Source organism: Eumetopias jubatus, unplaced genomic scaffold (genome assembly GCF_037043125.1).
Source record: "Eumetopias jubatus isolate StellerSeaLion01/CBP00866 unplaced genomic scaffold, mEumJub1_p1.0 scaffold_9, whole genome shotgun sequence".
In the NCBI taxonomy this organism is placed as follows: domain Eukaryota; kingdom Metazoa; phylum Chordata; class Mammalia; order Carnivora; family Otariidae; genus Eumetopias; species Eumetopias jubatus.
In genome coordinates, this window is record NW_028274815.1 from 50,084,917 (window position 1) to 50,112,371 (window position 27,455).

Below are 27,455 nucleotides of genomic sequence, written 5' to 3' on the forward strand. Positions count from 1 at the left end.
AACAAATCAGGGAGGCCTGAATTGTTTATAAGTTGCTAACATATTCCCCATTTTGTCTTAATTTTTTTTTCTTTTTTAATGGCATTCTACTATTAGAGATTAATGGGATTAGTAAACATCCTCTTTCAAAGCTCTAACCCAAGTTTTAGTGTGAAATACTTTTTTCTAATGTCTAAAATATGCTCTAAGAATTTTATTAGAAAATGGGAAATGTATATATAGTTTTATGATACAGTGTGATTTAGAGCAGAGCAAATTGTTTTCATTTTTTTTTTCTCCCTCCAAAATAGAATACTATCCTAGGAGGATTAAGGAAACAGGAGAACTTTAGGAATATGAAAACCCAAGCCATCTCCTTATTCTCCTTCAGGCTTTAGAACCTACCTAAGACCCTAAACTTAAACTAGCACTATTAATACTGTGACTTAGTTACATTATTGGTTAAATGGACTTACTCTGGATTATGGTGGAAAATGTAATCATTCTAACAGCCCTACAAGACAATAAATTTAGACTCCAAACACTTAACTTTAAACAAATTATTAAAGTATAATGTTTATAAGCTTGACCGACCTTTATAACAAATTATCAGTTCCTACCTCGTGCTCGTACTCGACATTCCTCTTCCTCTGCATTTCTGAGAATTTGTTTAGCATGATTCAATGAGGATTCACATTTCAGAAGGTTTCTGACATGTGCAGCCAGTGAATCTACACTGCTACCACCAGCATCATCACTCTCCAACACAGCTTCTTCTTCTCTACTATCTGTCAAGCTTGTCTTGGGTGAAGCATATGGAATGAGGTTTAGAAGAACATCAGAAACTGACTCCAATGAATTACTGTCCCATGAGCAGGAACTGGCATCACTACTTGAATCACTTTTAATGATAGTCATCACAGGTATAACAATTTTATTCCCAGTGGTTCCACTATACCCTTCAGGTTCAGATCTCATTACAGATTTGTCTGCTCTATATTGCCGAAGGGTTTCGTCTACTGTCACTCTGGCTTTGCTTTCTGCTTCCTGTAGAGGACTTCTAACTGTAGTTGAACTAATAAACTCCCAATTCTCAATGCCTCTCTGGCATTTCAGATTTGTCTGTGTGCTAATATCCTTCTGTATGCACTTGTTGCTTGGGCTTTCCTCTGTAAATGGCTGTCTTTGAGGCAAATCACCATTAGATTCATCAGCTGTGAGGGGTTCTTTGAAGCAAACCACCTTCTTAGATTGTATAAATGAAATATCACTAACATCTCTGAAAGGGACCAGGGGAGCAGGAAAATTGCATCGTTTCAGTGCTATATTTTCTGCCTCCATTAAAAGAGTCCGAATCTCTCTAAGAGTTTTGGAACCACTGCTTGTATCTTGATTTTCCTCAGACCCAACATCTTCAAAACCTGAAGATTCTGGCTTACTTATTACAACTCTACCATCAGCCTGAGAACTTAAAGGTACACTGTTTGAGATAACACTGGAGTTAGAAGAATCCAAATTATCTATTAGCATTTGAACATGGTCTGAAACAAGTTTCTGCTTCTCATGTGAATAAGTACCAGGAGTAACTGTTGATAACCCAGTAATCTGATCAACTTGCCCAACACCCCTTGAGAACATCAGAGCATCTTGTGTTATACGTCTATCTGGAAAATTCTGTTGATAGAATATATTTGGTTTCTCTCTGTGTGAAAAGGAATTAGGAGGAACTGTTGGTAACAGACTTTTCTGGTCAGCTGGTACAGGAATTGTTGAAACCTTCAGTGCATCTTCAGCTAGATGTTTGTCTGGCAATTCCTGTGGGTAGAAAATATTCGATTTCTCTCTGTGGGAATAGGAACTAGAAAGAGGTATCGGTATCCCAGAGTTCACATCAGTTGGTTCAGAGACAGGTGAAATTTTCAAAATATCCTCACTATGATGTCTATCTGGCAGCTCCTGTTGAAAGGGCTTCACTCTCTGAGAATAGGAATTATGAAGAACTGTCAGTAACGGAGTCGTCTGGTTATCTGGTCCAATCACAGTTGAAATTTTGGGCTTTTCTCTTTGTGAGTAGGAACTAAGGGGAGTTGTTAGCAACTCAGTCTTCTGGTCATCTGGTAAAATCACAGGTGAAATCTTGAGTTTCTCTTTATGTGAGTAAGAGCTAGAAGATCCTGTTGGTATCTCAGTCTTCTGATCAGCAGGTCCAGGAAGAGCAAAAATTTTTAAAGCTTCTTCAGAACCATCTGGCAACTCCTGCTGGTAAAAAATACTGTCCTTCTCTCTGTATGAGTAGGAACTAGAGGGAATTATATGTATCCCAGTCTTCTGGTCACCTGGTCCAGAAACAGCTGAAACTTTGAGAGTTTCTTCAGTAATATCTGGCAACTCCCTCTGACAAGAAAAGATGGGGCTCTCTCTATGTGAATAGGAAGCAAAAGACCCAAATCGTATCCCAGTCTTCTGGTCAGCTGACCCAGGAGCCCCTAAAACTTTTAAAGCACCTTCATTAGGATCTGGCAACTCCTGCTGGTAAGAAATGATGGGCTTCTCTCTATGTGAGTAAGGAGTAGAGGTTACTACTGGTATTCCAGTCTTCTGGTCACCTAGTCCAGGAACCCTGAAAACACTTAAAGCTGCTTGAGTAAGATCTGGCAACTCTTGCTGATAAATGATGGGCTTCTCTCTATTTGAGTAAGAACCCGAGGTAATTGTTGGTTTTCTGGTCTTCTCATCACCTGGCCCAGAAATAGGTGAAATTTTCAGAGCTTCTACAGGCAGCTGATTGTCTGACAAGGGCTGTTGGTACAAAATACTGGGCTTCTCTCTATGAGAGTAAGAAACAGAAGGTACTGTTGGTATCCCAGTCTCCTGGTCAGCTGGTTCAGGAGAAGCTGAAACATTCAGAGCCTCTTCAGTGAGATGCCTATCCGATAAGGCCTGCTGACAGAAAATAATGGGCTTCCCTCCAAGTGAGTAAGAACTTGAAGGTATCCCAGTCTTCTGATCACCTGTTGCAGAAACAGCTGAAACTTTCAGAGTCTCTTCAGTTAGATGACTGTCTGATAACTCCTGTTGGTAAAAAATGTTAGACTTCTCTCTGTGTGAGTAGGAACTAGAAGGTTCTGATGGCAACCCAATCTTCTGGTCAATTGGTCCAGGAATAGCTGAAACTTTCAGAGCCTCCTGAGGCACCCGACTGTCTGTCAAGCCCTGTGAGTGGAAAATAATGGGCTTCTCTCTGTATGAGTAAGAACTGGAAGGTTCTGATGGCCATCCAGTCTTCTGGGCAGCTGGTCCAGGAACAGCTGCAACTTTCAGAGCCTCCTGAGATACCTGACTGTCTGTCAAGCCCTGAGGGTAGAAAATAAGGGGCTTCTCCCTATATGAGTAGGAACTGGAAGGTTCTAATGGCAATCCAGTCTTCTGGGCAGCTGGTCCAGGAATAGCTGAAACTTTCAGAGCCTCCTGAGGCACCCGACTGTCTGTCAAGCCCTGTGAGTAGAAAATAATGGGCTTCTCTCTATATGAGTGGGAACTGGAAGGTTCTGATGGCAACCCAGTCTTCTGGTCAGCTGGTCCAGGAACAGCTGAAACTTTCAGAGCCTCCTGAGGCACCTGGCCATCTGTCAAGCCCTGTGGGTAGAAAGTAAGGGGCTTCTCTCTATGTGAGTAGGAACTAGAAGGTTCTGATGGCAACCCAGTCTTCTGGTCAGCTGGTCCAGGAATCGCTGAAACTTTCAGAGCCTCCTGAGATACGTGACTGTCTGTCAAGCCCTGAGGGTAGAAAATAATGGGTTTCTCCCTATATGAGTAGGAACTGGAAGGTTCTGATGGCAACCTAGTCTTCTGGTCAGTTGGTCCAGGAACAGCTGAAACTTTCAGAGCCTCCTGAGGTACCTGGCTGTTTATCAAGCCCTCTGGGTAGAAAATAATGGGCTTCTCCCTATATGAGTAGGAACTAGAAGGTTCTGATGGCAACCCACTCTTCTGGTCAGTTGGTCCAGGAACAGCTGAAACTTTCAGAGCCTCCTGAGGTACCTGGCCATCTGTCAAACCCTCTGGGTAGAATATAATGGGCTTCTCTCTATGTGAGTAGGAACTAGAAGGTCCTGATGGCAACCCAGTCTTCTGGTCAGCTGATCCAGGAATAGCTGAAATTTTCAGAGCTTCTTCAAGTAAATGACTGCCTGGCAAGGCCTGAGGGGGAAAAATAATGGGCTTCTCTCTAGGTGAGTAGGAACTAGAAGGTTCTGGTGACAACTCAGCCTTCTGGTCAGTTGGTCCAGAAACAGTTGAACCTTTCAGAGCCTCCTGAGGTACCTGGCCGTCTGTCAAACACTCTGGGTTGAAAATAATGGGTTTCTCTCTATGTGAGTAGGAACTAGAAGGTTCTGATGGCAACCCAGTCTTCTGGTCAGCTGATTCAGGAACAGCTGAAACTTTCAGAGCCTCTCCAAGTAAATGACTGCCTGGCAAGGCCTGAGGGGGAAAAATAATGGGCTTCTCTCTAGATGAGTAGGAACTAGAAGGTTCTGGTGGCAACTCAGTCTTCTGGTCAGTTGGTCCAGAAACAGCTGGAACTTTCAGAGCCTCCTGAGGTACCTGGCTGTCTGTCAAACCCTCTGGGTAGAAAGTAATGGGCTTCTCTCTATGTGAGTAGGAACTAGAAGGATCTGATGGCAACCCAGTCTTCTGGTCAGCTGATTCAGGAACAGCTGAAACTTTCAGAGCCTCTTCAAGTAAATGACTGCCTGGCAAGGCCTGAGGGGAAAAAATAATGGGCTTCTCTCTAGGTGAGTAGGAAGGAGAGGATACTGTTGATATTCCAGTCTTCCAGTCAGCTGATCCAGATGTGGCTGAAGCTTTCAGAGCCTCTTCAGTGAGATGAGTGTCTGTCAAGTCCTGAGGGGAGAAAATAATGGGTTTCTCTCTATGTGAGGAGGAAGTAGAGGGAACTACTGGTATTCCAATCTTCTGGTCAGCTGGATCAGAAACAGCTGTAACTTTTAGAGCTTCTTCAGGTAGATGTCTCTCTGGCAAGCCCTGTGGGTAGGAAATAAAGGGCTTTTCTATATCTGGGTAAGAAGTAGAAGTTACTGTTGATATTTTGGTCTTCTGGTCAGTAGGTTCAGGAACAGGTGAAACTTTCTGAGCCTGTTCAATTAGAGAACTGTCTGGCAACTCCTGTTGGTAGAAAATATTGTGCTTCTCTCTATGTGAGTAGAAATTAGAAGCTTCTGATAGTAACCCACTCTTTTTTTCAGCTGGTCCAGAAGCAACTGAAACTTTCAGAGTCTCTTCAGATAGATGACTATCTGGTGAGACCTGCTGATAGAAAATATTGGGCTTCTCTCTAAGAGAGTAGGGCCTAGAGGGCACTATTGGTATCCCAGTATCCTGGTCAGCTGGTCCAGGAACAGCTGGAACTTTCTGAGCCTGTTCAGTTAGATGACTATCTAGCAACTCCTCTTGGCAGAAAATACTGGACTTCTCTCTATGTGAGGAGGAAGTAGAGGTCACCGTTGGTATCCCAGTCTTCTGCTCAGTGGATTCAGGTGCAGAACATTTCCGAGCCTGTTCAGTTAGACAACTTTCTGGAAATGTTTGTTGATAGAAAATATGGGGCCTCTCTCTATGTGAGTAAGAAGTAGAGGATACTGCAGGTATCCTAGTCTTCTGATCAGCTGGTCCAGGAAGAGCTGCAACTTTCTGAGTCTGTTCAATTAAATGTCTATCTGGCAAGACCTGTTGGTAAAAGATACTGGGCTTTTCTCCAAGTGAGTAGGAATGTGAAGATAATGTAGGTATCCCAGTGTTCTGATCAGCTGGTTCAGGAACAAATGAAACTTTCAGAACCTGTTTAGTTAGATGACCATCTGACAAATGCTGCTGGGAGAAAATAATGTGCTTCTCTCTTTGTGAATAGGAAGTAGAAGGTACTATTGTTTTCTCAGTCCTCTGGTCAGTAGCTACAGGAACAGCTGAAATTTTCAGAGTCTCTTCAGTTAGATGACTGTCTGGCAAGGCCTGTGGGTAGAAGATACTATGCTTCTCTCCACATGAGTAGGAACTTGGAAGGACTGTAGATATGCTAGTCCTCTGGTCAGCAGAACCAGGAACAGCTGAAACTTTTAGAGCCTCTTCAGTTAGATGACTGCCTGGCAGGGTCTGTTGGTAGAAGATATTATGCTTCTCTCCACAGGAGCAGGAACTTGGAAGGACTGTAGGTATGCCACTCTTCTGGACAGGAGGACCAGGAACAGCTGAAACTTTTAGAGCCTCTTCAGTTAGATGACTGTGTGGCAAGGCCTGAGGGTGGAAAATAACACGCGTCTCTCCACGTGAGTAGGAACTTGGAAGGACTGTAGGTATGCTAGTCTTCTGGTCAGCAGAACCAGGAACAGCTGAAACTTTTAGAGTCTCTTCAGTTAGATGACTGTCTGGCAGGGTCTGTTGGCAGAAGATATTATGCTTCTCTCCACAGGAGCAGGAACTTGGAAGGACTGTAGGTATGCCACTCTTCTGGACAGTAGGACCAGGAACAGGTGAAACTTTTAGAGCCTCTTCAGTTAGATGACCATCTGGCAAGGCCTGTGGGTAGAAAATATTGGGCTTCCCTCTTTGTGAGTAGAAACTAGAGGGTACTGTTGATATCCCAGTCTTCTGGTCAGCTAGTTCACTAACAGGTGAAACTTTTAGAGTCTCTTCACTTATATCACTAACTACCGATGCCCATTGGTTGTGGGTATCAGTATGTTGACCAACAGTATTCTCTTGAGGAGACCTTGAAGCCAACTGAGGACATAAGAATAAATGAGATCCAGTATCTGAATCTCCAGGAGTAGCAGTGATGCCTGGTTTCAAGCTGGACTGAATAACTTCAGCTATGCCTCCTTTAGAAGTACCTCCTAGAAAAACAGATTTATTAATACTAATATTATTATATGTTTTTTAATTAAGAAATATTTCTTTTATGCATAAAAAAAATAAAGCAAGCTTTCCTTCCTTTGACCTTTACACTTCCAGTAAGGAATCCTAAGGAAATAGTTTGATAGTCATCAAAGGAGACAAATATTTACAAAGATATTAATTACAAAGCCATTTACAACAGCAAACTAATGCAGACATAATTTAAATATTCAACAATAATGTTTAAAAATAGCAGCATATCCATTTGATATATTATGTGGATCTTTATTAAAATTTGGATTTTTAAAGAATTTTTAACATGATGGGAAAATGCTATCCAGTCTGGGCTTTATTTTCAGACCTAGTTATACCTAATATGTTAGCCTGTTATTGTGTCTTGTATGCCATTAAAAGACATGCGACTCCTCAATCAGAGACAAAATACTTTATTCCACGGCATAGCAAAGGATCTTCAACTTATTTTCATGATTTCCCCTATCCCTCAAGTCCCACGAGGGCAATGCCCTATGGCCCAAATGGATGCTATGCATGCAGTGGGTTTAAATGATTCTTCTAATAAATGCACCCTGAGGAACATATATATTTTTTAACTATATGAAACTATAAAGTGTCTGAAAATTACACTAAGGATTTCGAACTTAGTTCTAAATGGCATGGGGAGTTGTTGATAAATTTGATCAGAACTACACTGCAGAAATATAGTTTGGATGAGTGGGACCAGAATGCAAAAGTGTAAGTAGTACTATCTAACAGAACTTTCTGCAACAGAAATTTCTGTATTTGTACTGTCTAATCCAGTACTTCTAATTCTAAATGGCAGTGGGAAGTAAATGACTGCAATAGAAATGACAAAATTTGACAAGATATGCATTCATTCATTTGTTCATTCAAAAAGAAAATAATGTGGGATGCCTGAGTGGCTCAGTCAGTTAAGTGTCTGCCTTCAGATCAGGTCATGATCCCAGGGTCCTGGGATTGAGCCCTGCATCGGGCTCCTTGCTCAGTGGGGAGCCTGTTTCTCCCTCTGCCTGCAGCTCTCTCTGCTTGTGCTCTCTCTCTCTCTCTCTCTCTCTGGCAAATAAATAAAATTAAATTTAAAAAAATTAATGTTTACTATGTGCTAGTCACAGTTCTAGATATAGGAAATAGGGCAATAAACAAAGTTTACACTCTAATTCTGCCTTACAAAGCTTACATTCTAATAGTAGGAAGCAGACAAAAAATAAATTGGTAAAACATATGGGATGTTAGATGATGGCAAGATGGTTGATATATACAACAAGTACTATCTATACAGATCTTCCTCAACTTACAATGGGGTTACATCCCGATAAGCCCATCAAAAGATGAAAACATAGTAAGTCAAAAATACATAGAATAATCTAACATACCAAACATCACAGCTTAGCCTAGCCTAACTTAAACATGCTTAGAACATTTACACTGACCAAAAATTGGGCAAAATTCCCTAACACAAAAACTATTTTATAATAAAGTGTTGAATATCTTGTTACTGAACACTGTACTAAAAGTGAAAAACAGAATGGTTGTATGGGTAGAGAATGACTGTAAGTGTATCAGGTTTTTACCCTTATAATCGTGGTTGGGAGCTGTGGCTCATTGCTGCTGTCCAACATCACAAAAGAATATCATACCACATATGGCTAGTCTAAGAAAATAGCAAAATTCATAATTTGGAGTATGGTTTCTACTGAATGCATATCATAAAGATGAAAATCCTAAGTCAAAGCATCCTAAGTGGGGGACTGTCTGCACTTTACATATAAAGAAATTAAGTTTCAAAGATGGAAGATATAAGATTGCTTCTCAATATGGAGATCTTATTAACTTGCAGATTCTGATTCAATAGGCCTAGGGTAGGATCTGAAATTTTGCATTTCTAACAAAACCCCTAGTGATGTCCCATACTTTTGGCCCTCAGACCACATTTTTTCTTTAAGATTTTATTTATTTATTTGACACAGAGAGAGACACAGGGAGAGAGGGAACACAAGCAGGGGGAGTGGGAGAGGCAGAAGCAGGCTTCCTGCCGAACAGGGAGCCTGATGCGGGGCTCGATCCCAGCACCCTGGGATCATGACCTCAGCCAAAGGCAGATGCTTAACGACTGAGCCACCCAGGCACCCCACTCAGACCACATTTTGATTGATAAAGAAATATAACTTCTACAGTAAATGACAAAAACAGGTACTTTAACCTTTGAATTCTAACTCCAAATTCTGAACTCTTTTCACTAAATTATTAGTGACTGCTATTCTAAACCCAATGGTGAACTTCAAAAAAGCAATTAAATATAGAATTAAATGAGTTGAGGAGTGAATTATAAGGTAAGGAAGTACATTACCAAGTATTAACTCTTCAGGAAAACTAAAGAGAAGGGATGAATGTAATCTGCATAGTAACTTGAAAAGGAATAGAAGTTATGGAAAGTTTTATGAGAAAAAAAGACTCAAGAAATTAATAAAGCAAAACAGATTAACAAAGTGAACAACCAATGGCTCACAGCGGAAATCAAAAGAGAAATAAAAAAATACCTCGAAATAAATGAAAATGGAAATACAATATACCAAAACTTATGGGGTACAGTTATAGCAGTTGTAAGAGGGAAGTTCAGTGATAAATGCCTACATCAAGAAATAAGAAAATCTCATAAACAACCTAACTTTACATCTTAAAGAACCAGAAAAAGAACAAACAAAGCCCAAAGCCAGTAGAAGGAAGAAAACATAAACCAGAGCAAAAATAAATGAAGTACAGACTAAAAAGACAATAAAAAAAAAAATCAATGAACTAAAGATCTGGTTCTTTTAAAAGATAAACAAACTGACAAATCTTTAGCTAAAATCACCCCCACCCCCACCCAAAAAAACCCAAGGAGGACTCAAATAATAAAATACAAAAATGGAAAAGGAAATACTACAACTGATATCACAGAACTATAAAAGATCATAAAAGACTTTCTACAAATAATTTTACAACAACAAGTTTGACAACCTAGAAGAAACATATAACCTACCAAGACTGAATCATGAAGAAGTAGAAATGTGAATAGACCGATTACTAGTAAGGAGATTGAATCAGTAATCAAAAGTGTCCCAACAAATGAAACTCCAGAACCAGATGGCTTCAATGGTGAATTCTACTAAACATTCAAATAATTAATACCAAAACATCTCAAATTCTTCCAAAAAATAAAAGGGAACACTTCTAAACTCATTTTATAAATTCAGCATACTCTGATACCAAACCAGACAAGGAAATTACAAAAAAGTAAAATTATAAGCCAATCCTCCTAATGAACATAGATGTAAAAATCCTCAACAAAATAGCAGAATGAATTCAACAATACATTAAAAGAATCATACAACATGATTAAGTGGGCTTTATTCCAGGAATGCAAGGATGGCTCAATATCTGCAAATCAATCAATATGATACACCAATATTAACAAAATGAAGGATAAAAATCATGGATTCAGAAAAAGCAACTAACAAAACTCAACATCCATTCATGATAAAAACTCTCAATAAAGGGGATGTCAAGGGAACATACCTCAACATTACAAAGGCCATATATAAAAGCCCAGAGCTAACACCACACTCAACAGTGAAAAGCTGAAAGCTTTTCCTCTAAGATCAAGAACAAGATAAGGGTTCCCATTCTCACCACTTTTATTCAACATAGTATTGGGAATCCTAGCCAGAGCAATTAGGCAAGAAAAAAGGTGGGGGGTAGGCATCCAAATAGGCAAGGAAGAAGTAAAACTGTCTCTATTTATAGATGACATGGTATTACATATGGAGACTCCTAAAGACTCCACCAAAAAACTGTTAGAACTAATAAATTCAAGTAAAGTTGCAGGATACAAAATTAACATATAAGAATCAGTTATGTTTTTATACACTAATAAAGAACTATTAGAGAAGTCAAGAACACAATCCCATTTACAATTACATAAAAAAAAAAAAACCACCTAAGAATAAATTTAACCAAGGGGGTGAAAGATCTGTACATTGCAAACTACAAGACATAGATGAAAGAAGTGGAAAAGACTCAAATAAATGGAAAGATAATCTACACATCTGAGAAGCTCAATGAACTCAATGTAGGATAAACACAGAGATCCACACAAATACATCATAATCAAAATGTTGAAAGACTGAATATCCTCAAAGCAGCAGGAGAAAACAAATCACATACAAGGGAATGCTAATAAGATCAATAGTTGACTTCTCATCAGAAACAATAAAGGCCAGAAGACCATATGGAAAGACATATTCAGAGTGCTAAAACAAAAAGATTATCAACCAAGCATTCCAAACTCAACAAACCTATCTTTCAAAAGGATGAAATAAAAACATTCCAGGTAAATAAAAACTAAGAGAATCTATTGGTAGCAGAACCATCATACAAGAAATACTAAACAAATTCTATTCAGGTTGAAAGCAAGTGACACCAGACACTAATTTGAATTTACAAAACCAAACAAACAGTGCTAGTAAAGATAATTATGTAGGTAATTACAAAAAGAGAGAATATTTACATATTTCTTTTCCTTTCTTCTATTAACTGATTATAAAAGCAATTTTACACAAAGCAATATGTATTAACTATATTAGTGGGGCTAGAACATATAGAAATGAAACATATTTGACAATAAACATCAAAAGGAGGCAAGTGGGAGCAAAGCTGGAGTGGAGTAAGGAAAAGACACTGGATGGTAACAAATCCACAGGAACAAATAAAGAGAATAAAAAATGGTAAATTAGAAGATTAAGATAATAAACTCCAAATACTTACTCTCCTTACTTCTCTCAGCTTCTTAAAAAATACAAAAATTATAAAAATAAGTATAATAATGTAACAACGTATTCTTGTGTGTTTGTAACACATACAGGTATAATATGCATAGCAATAATAGCACACACAAAAGAGAAGAGAGCTATATAGGAGCAATGTCTCTGTATCACACTACAATTAAGTTAGTATAAATCAGGTATGTACTCTAAATAAGATAAATTTTGTAAGCCCTAGAGCAACCACTAGAATATAACTTTAAAAATTAACTAGAAAATAATTAAAGAAATTAAAATGTGACACTAGAAAATATTCATTAAGTCCAGTAAAAAGCAGTGAAGGAGGAACATAACAAAAAAACATGAAACATGGAAAACAAAAAGTAAACCCAGGAAATATATATCCAATCGTAATCAATAATGACACTGAACATGAATTGATTAAACAGTCACATCAAAAGGTAAAGACTGTCAGTCTGGACTTAAAAAAAAACAACAACAAACCACAAGATCCAACTATAAGTTGTTTACAAGAGATACACTTTAGATTAAAAAAAATAAATAGGTTGAAAGTAAAAGGATGAAAAACATATGCCATACAAGCAGCAACCATAAGAACTGAAGTGACTATACTGATGCAAGAGAAAATAGACCTTAAAACAAAAAACATTACTAGAATTAAAAGGAGACCATTTATAACAACAAAAAGGTCAATTCATCAGGAATATATAACAATTATAAACATAAATGCACTTAATATCATAGTCTCAAAAGATATGAAGCAAATATGACAGAAAAATGATAAAACAGACAATTAAACAATAATAGTTGAATATTTCACCAGCTTACTTTCAAAAACAGAGAAAACTAGGCAGAAGATCAACAAGGATACAGAAGAGTTGAACACTATAAACCCACTAGAACTAAGAGACACGTATAGAACACACCACCTAACAATAGCAGAATGCACATTCTTCTCAAACATAAACCATACATTCTACAGAATAAACTATACACTAGGACATAAGAGCAAGCCTCAATAAAATTTAAATGAACTAAAATCATACAAAGTAGGTGTTCTCCAACAAAAATGGAATCAAATGAGATATTAATAACAAAAGAAAAGTAAAAAAATCTGTGGAAATTAAACAAGACATTCCCAAATAACCACAGGGTCAATGAAAATAAACTGCAATGGAAACTTAAAAATATTTTAGATGAATTAAAACAAAAACACAACAAACCAAAACTCTGAGCATGCCATTAAAGTAGTGCTTATAGGAAATTTATCAATTGAAACACCTATATCAAAAATAAAGTCTCGGGGTGCCTGGATGCTCAAGTCGGTTAAGCATATGCCTTCAGCTCAGGTCTCAGTGTCCTGGGATCAAGCCCCATATCAGGCTCCCTGCTCAGCAAGGATTCTGCTTCTCTCTCTCCCTTTGCCCCTCCCCACAGCTCGTGCTCACTCTCTCTCTCTCAAATAAATAGATGAAAAATCCTAAAAAAAAAAGTCTCAAATTAATAACCTATTCTTTCATCTCAAGAAACAGTAAAAAGCACAATCTAAAACTGAAGTGTGCAAGGAAGGAAAAAGTAAAGACTAAAATGGGAATAAAATAGAGATTTAAAAGTAGAGAAACAGAGATCAGAAAAAGTAGAGAAACCAAAGTTTATTTCTTTGAAAAGATGAACATAATTGACAAAATTTAGCTAGACTTACCAAAAAAGAGAGATAGAAAGCTCAAATTATTGGGGCACCTAGGTGGCTCAGATGGTTAAGCGACTGCCTTCAGCTCAGGTTATGATCTTGGAGTCCCAGGATCGAGTCCCACAGGGGGCTCCCTGCTCAGCGGGGAGTGTGCTTCTCCCTCTGACCTTCCCCCCTCTCGTGCTCTCTCATTCTCTCTCTCTCTCTCTCAAGTAAATAAATAAATAAATAATCTTAAAAAAAAAAAAGAAAACTCAAATGATCAAAATCAGGAATGAAAGAAGAGGTATTACTACCAATCTTCCAAAATAAAAAGGATTATATGGGAATACCATGAACAACTATATGCCAACAAATTAGATAACCTAGCTGGCATGGACGAATTCTGCAATGGTTACAAATTATGAAAACTGATTCATGAAAAACATAAAATATAAATAGACTTATAGCAAGTAGAGACATGAAATTAGTAATTTAAAACTTCTACAAAGAGGCAGGCAGCTTTACAGTTGAGTTTCACCCAATAAAAACTGATACGAATCCTTTACAAACTCTTCCAAAAACTAGAAGATAATGCTTCTCATCTCAACTAGTGACATCAGCAAAACTAGAAGAGATAATGCTTCTCACCTCAACTTGTAACATTAGCATTATCCTTGTACCAAAACCCAATAATAACAAAAATCACAACAAATCTACACACCAATACCTACTATTAATATAAACACAAAAGTCCTCAAAAAATTACTGACAAAACAAATCCAACAACATACAAAAAGGATTGTATGCCATAACCAAATAGCATATATAACTAAGACTGCAAGGTTTGTTATATGAAAATTAATAATGCACTATATTATTAGAATATAAGACAAAAACCATATATCATAAAAGAGGCAGAAAAAACATGTGACAAAATCTAACACCCTTATATGATAACATGTATAAATATGCTCTAAAAACTACAGATAAAGGGGAACTTCCTCAACCTGATAAAGATCGTCTACAAAAATCCCACAGCTAACATCATACTTAATGATAAAAGACTTCATATCTTTCTACAAAGACCAGGACAAGACAAGGATATCTGTTCGTTCTTGCCACTTTTATGCAACATTGCACTGAAGGTTCCAGTCAGGGCAGTTAGGGAACTGAAATATATAAAAGGCATCCATATTGGAAAGAAAGAAGACTATATTTGAAGATGACATGGTCTTGCATATAAAAGTTATAAGAAATCCACACAAAAAATGTTAGAGATAATAAACAAGTAGTTCAAGAAGATTGCAGCTATAAAATTAACATACAAAATTCAACTGTATTTCCATACACTAGCAATGAATATTCCAAAAGTGAAATTAAGAAAACAATTTTTTTCAACAAAAAAATTAAAATACTTAGAATTAATTTAACAAAGGAGAGCAAGACTTATACACTGAAAACTACAAAATATTGTTGAAAGAAATAAAGAAAACCTAAATAATGGAAAGATGTCCCATATTTATAGATCAAAGTATTTAATAAAGAATGACATTTCTCAAAGGAAAAACAACCCATGTTCACAGATCTAAATATTTAATATTTTCTGATTCCCCTCCACTGCTTTCCATCCACCACAACTATCCACTCAACAAATCCCTCAACCAAGAATCAACCTATAACTCATTTTCTGCATTTAGTAGAGAAAAAACCAGAGATTCTATTAAGGCTGACAACATTACAAAATCATCTCCAACCTCAGCTGGCTTCTCAGAACTACCTGCCAATTCTTTTGCTTGTTCTTGGTCAGCTGCAACTCCTATTCACTTTAACATAAATTCTGAGCCTGCACCAAGGTACCCTCCTTTACCACTACCTCCCTTAGCAGATAATCTTGCTTTCTACCTCAGAACTGATCTCTCAGTCTCCTCTCTACAAACTTATTTGGATCTACTCTTCTCCTCTTGTGCTCCATTAATTTCTTTTTTCCCTTCAAATCACAGAATGGAATACAGAAATAATACTGACTCTAATATCAGACTCTCCACATAATTCAGTTCTAAACACTGCCACAGAGAAGGCAATGAAAAATCAAATGATTCACCTAATAAAAGATCTGGGGATTTATAAGTACACCTAATCCAAAATTAACATTATTGCAAGAGTTCAAAAATAAAAAATTAGTTAGCCATAGCAAGGTATTTTTAACAAGCTAGTCATAAGAACACCTAATATCTCCTTTTCTACATACCTGCTATATGTTTCAGAGTCTTTTGCACAGTGTCAGGAGATACCCTCAACATCCTGAGATCTGAAGAGTGATACTCCAACTCTATGGTTGGCTCATGAGGAATAAATGGAGGCAATACGGATGAAAAAGTCTGATTAATGTCCATATTAGAACAACCTACCTATAAAAAGAGATAAAAAATTAAGAAAATAGGATTAATTTTAGGCTTCACCTGAAAAAAAAACAAACAAACCTAATTTTTATGAAAATGAGTACTACGCAGTTATACCAGTTCCTTAAGCTCATATTCTCAACCCTCCTAAATTCATATACAAGTTATTTCTTGTTTGGTCAATTCCAAGAAGGCTCTACAAATTATTCTGAGGGTCTGGAAGTCTGCCTATATAGAATATTACAGATAGGAAGCCTAGAAGTTTGTTCCACATAATAATATGATCACTGAAAAATCTGACTTTGGTATTACTCTTGACAAGCTCCAAGCTCAAGGATTTTTTTTTTTTTAAAGGAGAGGTTATGTTGTAAAAAGGAAAGAGGAAAAAAGGAAAGAGAACAGGAATATTTTCAAGAAATCCACAAATGTTTAGGAAAAAAATTAAAGCATCAAAGAACTGGATCTATGATCAATTACCAAAAAATATAAGTCCTCAAATTTCTTTAAACAAATGTAGTGGGAAATACAAACTGACAGTGAAGTAAAGGTTAAATGCTGAAAAAGAAGTTCTCAAAGTTTCATCAGATCCCAGCAAGTCCTACTAGAAAAGAAGTTAGAAACCAATATTGGTGATGTCTGTACACAAACATATATAACTTTTCACCAAATTCTCATATAAAAACAATATACCACTTCTAGGTTTATTTTCCTAAAAATATTATTCCCTCTGTTGGATGCCCTCTCAGGAGAGTCTAAAAATGTACATAAGGATGAATTTTGTTCGATCCTCTTTTATCAAGGTTTTTTAATTGTGTAGTAATGAACAATCTTAGAAAGCTGGCAGGTTGTAAGAATAAATATTCTACTTCTACTGCTCTGGTCTAGGTTTCTCTACACCAGTGGTTCTCAGTTGTGGGAGATTTTGCCCCCACCCATCTCTCCCTGACCAAGAAACATCTGGCAATGTCTGGAGACATTTTTCACTGTCATAACTTTGGGCATGGGAAGGGTGTGTGTGTGTGTGTGTGGCTATTGGCATCTAGGGAGTGGAAGCCAGGGATGTTGCTCAGCATCCTAGAATGCACAGAAAAGCCCCCACAACAAAGAATTATCATACCCAAAAAGACAGTAGTACAGAGAAAACCTGCTCTAAACAAAGCACAAAGTTCTAAGTTTTCAATTGTCCCACTCCTAAAGGAGACTTTTTTGAAGTATAGCTCATTAACATGTATCACATATATGATAGAGACTTTGTGTGTGTGTCCCCAGGCACATATGTGTATTTAATAGTTTTTCTCTAGAGCTTTCAAATGCAGGAAGAAAAAAAATTTCTATTCCAATCTCGGCTTCAGTACAATTTCATAAATATTACTCAGTCATAAAAAGGAATGAAATTTGGCCATTTGCAACACCACGGACAGATCCAGAAGGTATAATGCCATGTGAAATAAGACAGAGAAAGACAAATACCATGTGATTTCACTTATGTGGAATTTAAGAAACAAAACAAATGAACAAAGAGAAAAAGAGACAAATAAAAAAAAACCAAACTCTTAACTATAAAGAACAAACTGATGGTTACAGGGGGAGGGGAGGAGACAGGTGAAACAGGTGAAGAGGAGTATTCCGTAAGAGTACACTTATCACGATGAGCACTGAATAATGTACAGAATCGTTAATGTACACAATATTTTACACCTGAAACAAATATAACACTATGTTAACGATACTGGCATTAACATTTACTAAATAAATAAAATTTCATTATTATCAAAGCTTCAAAACATACAGATATTAGAGTAGGTAATGCAAAAGAATATGTAGGGTGCCTGGGTGGCTCAGTCTGTTAAGTGTCTGCCTTCAGTCCTGATCTCAGGTCACGATCTCAGGGTCCTGGGACTGAACCCTGCATTGGGCTCCCTGGTCAGCAGGGAGCCTGCTTCTTCCTCTCCCTCTTCCCCTCCCTCCTGCTTATGCTCTCTCTCTCTTGTTCTCTCTCTCAAATAAATAAAATCTTAAGGAAAAAAAAAGATGTAGAATAAAAAAGATGAGAAGAATTTATTTAAGAGATCAGCAGATCTTCACTACTAATTGAAAATGGAAGAAATCAAGAAGAAAAAAAAAGTGGTTTATCTCCCAGTCTTTAATCAATAATAAAGAAAGAATCAAAGATGATGAAGAAACCAAGACATGTTAACTTCTCTGGAAGAACTAAGAAAATCTACAAGTCAATCTGATTTCATAAAAACGTCTGAGTTCTTTTGATATAGGCAAGTTGCATTTGAGGTGATGGGAATGTTCACAAGAAAATTTCATGCAAGACAGCATTCAGGTCTACCTCAGTAGAAATATTAGGATCTAAAAACGGAGGTAATAACCATCACACAGAGAAAAGCATTTAAACCTTGAGAGGAAATTAGATACTTGGTGGAAGAGGTAGAACCAAGAAAACAAAAAGAACTCTAAAAAAGTAAACTTCAAATAATATTTAGTTACATGGCCAAGATAAGGAATACTAAAACAGTATTTTATCACAGAAGCTAAAAGTATATAATAGGCTGCTACCAGGAACAAGGAGAAAAAAAGACAGGAGGAATAATGATAGACAGGAGAAAACCCCTTGTGAGGGTCTAGTAATCTGGTTTCAGTGAAATGAAGGGAACTAACAGCCAGGCAGTGCTACATATCTGACCCCATTCAATATAACAATGCATGAGGCGGTTTGTTACTATTCCTATTTCTTTATGTAGATGAGCAGAATGATCCTCCAAAGTCATCTGCCCAAGGCATGAGGCTAACAAATAACTGAACAAGGTTTTGACTCCAAATTTCCACTCTTTTCACAGCCCCAAGCTAAGTCATATACAAGTGGATGCCTAAACACTCATTTAAAGAAATGATGGTTAGGTATCAAAGTTAGGCAAACAAGTATGAATGATTCTTCTTATAGAGACACAGATGAGAATAAGAAAGGAACCAAGGAGCAGGCAAGCCCTCTGAGAGCAAGCTGAGCCATGCAGGAAAATTACTACCATATCTGGCTCCTTATTTCCGTAATATTGGCATTATAACTCCCAGACCATAGAATGGAGCTAAGAGCAAAAGAGAATACAGGGAACATCCTCCCTAAACTAAAAAAAATATACTTAAGGCTACAGCTGGGGGCAAATAAAATCTGGAATAGTGGTCAGAATTAATCTTAGCATATCACTATTAACTGATTATATATCTAGACTTTTTTTTAAATTGTGGGGTTTTTTTAAAGATTTTATTTATTTATTTGAGAAAGAGAGAGCGTGAAAGACAGATCACAACCAGTAGGGAGGGGTAGAGGGAAAAGCAAACTCCCCACTGAGCAGGCAGTCCAATGGGGGACTCAATCCCAGAACCCTGGGATCATGGCCTGAGCCAAAGGCAGACGCTTAACTGACTGAGCCACCCAGGTGCCCATATCTACATTTCTTTAAATATATATTTATAAAAAGTGTATAAAAAGTTGATGTAAGTTACATTAAGCAGTACTATAAAAAAAATTAGAAACTCTAAGTTTAAAATTGATCATATTTGTTTCTCATTCTTATTGAAATTCACTTTGACCAATCCCCTTCAAAACCTTCACTCTTATCAAAATAATGCAAAATCTTGGTTTTGGTTTCACTGAAGAATAGTTAAATGGGAAGGCAGTGTATGGTATAGTGGTTAAATACACAGATAAGGTTAGTTTCAGGGCGCCTGGGTGGCTCAGTCAGTTAAGCGTCTGCCTTTGGCTTAGGTCATGATCCCAGGGTCGTAGGATCAAGCCCCATGTCAAGTTCCCAGCTCAGTAAAGACCTTGTTTCTCCCTCTCCCCACTGCTCGTGCTCTCTCTCACAAATAAATTTAAAAAATCTTGGAAAGGGGCACCTGGGTGGCTCAGTTGTTAAGCATCTGCCTTCGGCTCAGGTCATGATCACAGGGTCCTGGGATCGAGCCCCACATCGGGCTCCCTGTTCGGTGGGAAGCCTGCTTCTCCCTCTCCCACTCCCCCTGCTTGTGTTCCCTCTCTCGCTTTGTCTCTCTCTGTCAAATAAATAAATAAAATCTTGGAAAAAAAAGATAAGGTTAGTTTCAAATACTAGCTCCCCTACTTGCTCAATAATAATGAGCAAGTTCCTTAACCCTCTAAATATCAATTATAAAATGAGGATGATAATAACCCCCAATAATCTTACCTGGTAGGACTGACCAAAGGACTAAATGAATTGATGTATATAAATAAATCTCTTGGCGTAGTATTTGAGCACACAGTGTTAGCTATCATTTTCATCCCCATTAAGAGACTGAAAATTAGAATTAAATAATGTCTACTTTATTTTATTTTATTTATTTGACAGAGAAGGAGTGAGAGAGCACAAGCAGGGGGAGCGGGAAAGGGAGAAGCAGGCTCCCATATGAGCAAGAAGCCCGATGTGGGGCTCGATCCCAGAACACTGGGATCATGACCTGAGCTAAAGGCAGATGCTTAACCGACTAAGCCACCCAAGTGCCCAAACAATGTCTACTTTAGAATGTTGAAGAAAATAAAATTAACCTCACAGTTCTCTGTATTTCAATTTTTAATATATTCAGTAATTGTAAATGAAAGGAAAAGTTTACCTCAATATCTTTGTTCATTTTCTCTAATCAAAAGGTCTAAAAATGATTGCAACCCAAACTAGCAGCTTTCCAATGACATACTAATCTTATACGTGGAAAAACAGGAAAAGGAAAGTAACATTAAGTACACAACATCTTTGTATAGCTATATTTAATGGCTAATAAGATATAAGGATATATTAGAAAGAAGCTGACAGTATCAGACAAAAGAATGGGCAATGGGACCAAAGGAACGTTAAAACCAAGAGACGCAAGGATCCAGGCAAATGAAGTCTTGTATAAAAGAAAGGTTGACACAAAACTTTTCCAAGACACCGTAAAACTCACTAACTCTTACGGTCTATGAAACACAAACATTTCTTTTATGCCAACCTCTAACAAATTAATGGAGCATATTCTTGGATATCAGATGAAAACCAGATTGTAAGTCACATTTTGGTACTAGAGGATATAAAAGGGCCCTTTACTTTCACCCTCATTTTTCAATTAAAGTATTCTTTCCCTACCCCACAATAAATGTCAAATAGAATAACTTACAGGCTCTTCAAAATCACTCTCTTCCTTAGATGGCAGTTCTAAGGCAGACTGCCTGTGCAGGGAGCTGTCACAAACCTCTAGATCATCAAGCACATTTTTAAAACCTGCTAGCTCAATGCACTCAGCAGCCAAGTCACCTTGTTCATGTACCTGTTCATAAAATTTAAAAAAAAAAGAAAGTAAAATAAAAACAAGTAACAATACCATTTCCTGAAATAGTACTGGAAAACACCATGTTTCCCCCAACTATCATTTTATTGTGTCTCACCTCTCTTTGTAGATCAGCAACTCTTGTACTGCACACAATAGCATTTTCATCTAGGTTCCAGCATTCAGTATCATCATCCAGAGTAGAGGTGTCAGATTCAGCCTTCCCCTGCAGGCCCTCTACAAAATAGGAGTCATTTTGCATAATTGTATGTACAGTAAAACAGGATTTGGCTCCCATAGGCCGAGGAATTTTACCTTGGCCTACATCAGCTTTCAGCAATGACTCTTGGCCAACTGCAATTAATGATGCATTACTGGTCATTGGTAAAGCACCTTGTGACTTAGCATCACATGTCACCAAGTTTGCTGAAAAGCTGCTTCCTACAGTTGCAGATGGACCTCCAATGATGTTACTAGAGTTTACATTCTTAACCAAAATATAGTTTGAGGAATCTGCAACTTCTTCAAATCTTCTTAAATCTTGTAAAACCAAAGAATCTGAAGTCGATACTTTCATTGGATAAAAAATGTTTGAAGATCCTACCTTTTCTGCAAGGTCAAGATCAGGAACAGACTTTATCTTCCCAATAGGAAGAAATGGTTCATTGTCTAGATCACACTGAAATAAAGCTGACTGTGCTTTGCCAAGACCAACAGCCTGGCTGTGAGATTTTTCACTTAAAGAAGCAGATGACTTAAGCTCTGGAATAAGAGAAAGTGGCTTAATGAACATTTCCTGAGGAGTACTGGGGAGTGATTTTAAATCAAGATGCCAATACAGGGAGCTATCATCATTATCTTTTTTATGCAACAATGGTTTTGAAGCCGCTAATTCAAACATCCCAGGAGTAGATTGATAACGTGGATGACTAAACTCATCAAAGAAAGAGTTTTCATCATTATAATTTAATAGGGAAAGATGTGGATTTTTTGGTTCACTTTCTTGGTTGTCATTTATTAAAGACTTACTGCTGTCAGTTTGGATTTCATTTACTGTACTCTCTTTCTTGGAAGGCTCAATAGAGGCAATAACTACCTCAAAGGCTACATTTTCAGAAGCATCAATACTTTTTCCACCCAAAGCAGAAGTTACCCTTTGGTTTCTTTCCTCTTGTAAATACAGTTGTTCTGATGTCTCATCCAAGTTGGGCTTAATAGTCTGAAGAGGACCACCAGAAACCTCCATCTTAGAGGTACCATGTTGCCTAGAGTGTATATGTATTTCTGAAACTTTTACAGAATTATCAGGAACTACAACATTCTCAATAAACTGTATATCTGAAGATCTGGGATGCATCTCTGAAAATACTAAAGTACTTCTATTCTCCTTTAGTTCAAAACCTTGAGATAATTCTTTCCCCAGACCTTCTTCATTTCTTTCATACCCCTCCAAAGAATCCATCATTCCTTTCACCTCATTCTCAGCTGGAGCCCTTAAATAAACACTCTCAAAATAATGACTGTGAGCTGTCAAGGGAATGCCCTTTCCTCTTCTTTCCAACAGACAATGCAAGAAAGAATGTGGCATTTTGTTATTAAAATGAGGAGCAACTTCATGTGGAAAAGAAACACAGTCCTTACTGATCACATATGTTTCTGGATGGTGTGAAGGTTCCTGTTTGCTCCACGGCGTACATGAAAAAGGGGCACGAAAATTGTCTCTTCCCTTAGGAATTTTATTTTTATCAATTGTGTCAGATGAATCTGAATAAGAATCATGATCCCTACTGGTTAAATAATTTTCTGACTGCTGTAAAGCTTTCTGTTTCCAATACTGCATATGCGAACAAGAAGCGTCAAAACTGTCATTTCCTTCAGGAGTCATGTAGTCATCACTTGTATAAGATGAGGTTGAAACAGAAACTTGACCTTTCTCAGCTAAACTGGTTTCTGGCTCCTGAACTTCTTGTGTCTTCCATGCCATATAGGAACAAAGAGCATCATAACTATGGAAGTCTTTGGGACTTTTCAGTTCATCAACTGTATCAGACGAAATAGTATCTTCTTTAGTCCCTTGTTCAAAAGGTAAAAAAGAGCGCTGACAGTCAACAGCTGTACTAGCTATAAGCGAGTGCTGAGATACACTAATGCAACTGTTAACTAAATCTGAAGCTACTTCTGAGGCTGCCTGGAATAAAGCTTCACTAACTTCCGACGGTCGAGAAAACCATTCAGCATCTTCAGACTTACCAGGAATTCCCCTGTAAGTATACAGTTAAAAACAAATAAATAACACATTAAAAACATTTTTTTAAAATACTAACATGAAAAATACAAAACTGTTATGTCACTGAAATTAAGATTTGAAAAGTGTGTTGAAAAAACAAAGTTCTAATTTCAAATTCCCTTAAAGCAGTTAGTGACTGAACAAGGCAAATTTTTTGTAAACAGAATATGAACTCCCATCCTATGACCCTGATATTTTCTCAGCCTTCTCCTAAAACAATATTATCACAAATAGGAATATTTTCATACTACCAAAAAAAGATTAAATTAAAAATTCAAACTTTACTATTTAAAATGTTTATCACCTACCATAATTTAATACTCACTTAACTTTCATTAATTCTTTCACTAGCCATTTACTGTGCTCTTGAAAACCCCTTAAGAAATGATCTACTCCTAAAACACAGCAGTAACCTAATTATTGGGTGACTATTATATACAGAACACTTTTTCATAATTAATTTTAAGGTAATACATAGCAGAAGGACAAAGGTTTTTACTCCATAAACATCTTCAGGTGTTTTTTTTTTTTTAAACACTTTTATTTGAGAATAGTTGACACAAATTATTACATTAGTTTCAGGTGTACAACACATGTCATGATAAGCACTGCAGAATGAATAGAACTGTCAAAACACTAAGTCGTGCACCTGAAACTAACATAACGTTCTGTGTCAACTATACTTCAATAATAAAAATTTAAAAATAAACTATGCCTGAAATGCTAAAATACATTAAAAATTAAATAAACTACAGTTGCCTGGCTCATTTTTACACATGTATTACTATACCAAATTAATACACATCATGCCTTAACTTAGGGCCTTATTACCTTCCAAGTGTGTGCTGAAAATATCTAACCCCCACTCCAAAGTCTCACCTTAGCCTGAAGTCATTAATATTAGCAACAACTTAGAACAAGAAAAGAAAGAGTAGAAAGTTTACATGCAAATAAAAAAATAAATCACCCTACCTCAGAGGTGCAAAATCTAGTTCACTCTGTTGAAATAAGGAATCAGACCCAAACTCTTGATCTTGCGTCAAACATGTCAGCAAAGGCAAATCAGGAGAAGCAAAGTTGTCTTGAATGACTGCAAAGTTTCAAGTATAAAAATGTTGGGAATGCTGAAAGTTAACTGCTTAGCTTCCTCACGTACTACTTTAAAGAACCTAAATACGCAGCCAGCTGGAAGATTCTACAAGCATCAGAATGATAACAGCAGCAGCAGCAACTCCCATTTATTCATCACCTGAAAAGTTTCAGGCACTTAACGCACAAAATTTCAATGATAACCTTGAGGGATAGGTATTACTATACCCATTTTACAGCTGAGGAAACAGGATTATAAAATTTAAGAAATATTAATTTGCCCACATTCAAATAGCTTTAAGTGTCAGAATGAGAACTGAACCTAAACACTCTAATCTCTTAGCAAGTGCTCTTAACCATTATGAGTGTTTCCTTCCGTCTTAAATCAAAGTGTAGTCCATAGGTTCCTGGGCATCCCTAAGACATTCTTAGGAGGTGCCTAGAGTCAAAATTATATTCAAAATAATATTAAGATGTCATTTGCCTTATTCATTCTCATTCTCTCACAAGAGTATGGTAGAATTTTCCAGAAGCTACATCATCTATATTAGCAACATATTGAATGCAAAAGCAGATACCAGAATCTACCTCTCTTCTCTGAGGTTAAACATTACAGAGATTTTTTTTTTTTCTTAAATAAAACAATGCTACTCTTCTAAATATTTTTGTTTTGGAAAATACTTTTCTTAAAAAATATGTAATTCATGTTAACATGCAATGGAATTATTTTTTAATGAGTTAATAAATATTTTAGAAATTTCTAAGTTTTAATTTCTAACATGGGAAGTATTCAACAATCCACATAAACAAAAGCTCTTTGAAGTCCTTGGTAATTTTAAAGTATGTAAAGGAGTCCTGTGACCAAAAAGTTTGAGAACTGCTGATTTAAAGGAAAAATAAGTCTTCTGGATTCCTGAATGTCAACTTAAATAATTCTTATTATATGTGCCTAAAAATGTACAAACTAGGTATAAACTCCTTATTACTTATACCATTTATATAACCATAAAAACAAAAACAAAATTTTAATAGAACTAAAACTATAAAACGATCAGTACTCTAAGATTAATTTAACTGGATAGGTGATGTTTTGCTAGAGCCAAACGTTCTTTCATTATGAATGTAATACCATTGCTACAGTACACTTCTGGATTTCAGAACGCCTATGCTTCTGCGTGGTACACCTTCCCTATCATAACTGTCATACCCTTGTTTTAATCTTTGGTGTGGCTGCTTCCCACCTAGATAAATGGGAGTTGCTGCTGCTGCTGTTATCATTCTGATGCTTGTAGAATCTTCCAGCTGGCTCCACATCCACTTTATTTACAGCTATATCTGCAATGCCTACCAAAGTACTTGCTATACTTAGTCACTCAAAACAGAATTATTTATTTACTGAATGAATTTATTAAAAATGAAGCAGAATGAAAATGATAACCTTGACGACCAAGGACTACTTGGTATGATTCCTCTTTGACCTTGGCTTACAGACTCAGTCTTAAACCTTCATAACAGAAAAGTCCTTCATCCTTCTAAGAATCATGAAGGTTTTTAACAAAGATCCCACATTTCTTCACATTTAGACAACTGCTGATGGCTTGGATCACTCTTTTTTGAGATAATTAACTGTTCCCCCACCAGTCATCATCATGACATTTGCCACTGGTGAGACCAATACATCCCTCAATGACTGTATTCATGCATAACAAAACAGCAATGATGAAATTTCCTTTAGCTATCAGATCCAGGGATCTGCTCTAATAATTAAAAATGTTCTACTTTATCCATAGTAAATGAGAAACTAGAGTTCTAAAACCTTACATAGAAAACATTTTAGAAGCCACATTGCACAATCTCCTAACCAATGTTGAAATTCTATTAGAGAATTTTGCTTGACATTTTGCAGTGATGTAAAGCTCAGTTTTTCTGTTGTTATATGGTCTTTCTACTATTAAATGGCTCTATTAGAAAGCTCTTTTTTTTTTTAAAGATTTTATTTAGTTATGTGACAGAGAGAGACACAGCGAGAGAGGGAACACAAGCAGGGGGAGTGGGAGAGGGAGAAGCAGGTTTCCCACCGAGCAGGGAGCCTGATGTGGGGCTCGATCTCAGCCTAGGATCAGGACCTGAGCCGAAGGCAGATGCTTAACGACTGAGCCACCCAGGCACCCCTAGAAAGTTCTTTCTTTTATCAAATTGAAAACAGCCTCCCTATAAGCTGTGTATTCTCATTTTAACCTCTAGACTAGGAACCAGCAAACATTTTTTAAAAGGCCAGCTAATAAATATTTTACACTTTGTTGGCCACATATGGTCTCTATCACATGTACTTCCTTTTTTGTTTGTTTTTGCAATCATTTAAAAATGAAAAAACCACTCTTAGTTCAGGGTTGGTACAAATCAGACCCTTGCACTAGACCTTTATAATACCGATCGATGGTACTGTTATTTTTCTGTTTACTAGACTGTCTTCCCAAAAGTGGAATAGCTTTCATCTATATATCCCTAGCATCAAACACACCATAAGCACTTAGATATTTGTTAAGCAAATGAATGAATAAATGAAAGGTAAGCTCCTTCCTCTTTAGCTTGCCAGCCCCTCAAACACCTGATCATAGCAAACTCTTCTGTTTCATCTACTGCACAATCATCTCCTCTCACAAAAGAACTCCTATGCTGTCAACATCTTTTTTTTTAAAGATTTTATTCATTTATTTTAAAGAGAGAGAGAGAGAGAGAGCATGTGAGAGTGGGGAGGGGCAGAGGGAGAGGCAGAGAATCCCAAACAGTCTCCACTAAGCATGGAGCCTGATCCCAGGACCGGAGCCAAAACCAAGAGTCGGAGGCTCAACCGCCTGAGCCACTCAGGCACCCCGCTGTTGACATCTTTGTTAAAAAGTGAAACTAAAACAAACTTTGATGATCTACATCATAAA

The 27,455-nt window shown here is 37.1% G+C and overlaps 1 protein-coding gene across 4 annotated transcripts in view; it reads right to left on the bottom strand.

Moving 5' to 3' along the window:
* The window catches only part of ALMS1 (ALMS1 centrosome and basal body associated protein), a 208,625-nt gene that overhangs the window by 137,732 nt on the left and 43,438 nt on the right, over positions 1–27,455 (bottom strand). For all 4 annotated transcript variants that reach the window (XM_088026459.1, XM_028116263.2, XM_088026458.1 and 1 more), the window contains exons 4-8: positions 24,403–24,520; positions 21,262–23,404; positions 20,994–21,143; positions 15,671–15,830; positions 600–6,890 (exon numbers count right to left, since the gene is read on the bottom strand). In XM_088026459.1, the coding sequence (XP_087882585.1) occupies positions 600–6,890; positions 15,671–15,830; positions 20,994–21,143; positions 21,262–23,404; positions 24,403–24,520 (8,862 nt within the window). The remainder of the gene's footprint in view (positions 1–599; positions 6,891–15,670; positions 15,831–20,993; positions 21,144–21,261; positions 23,405–24,402; positions 24,521–27,455) is intronic.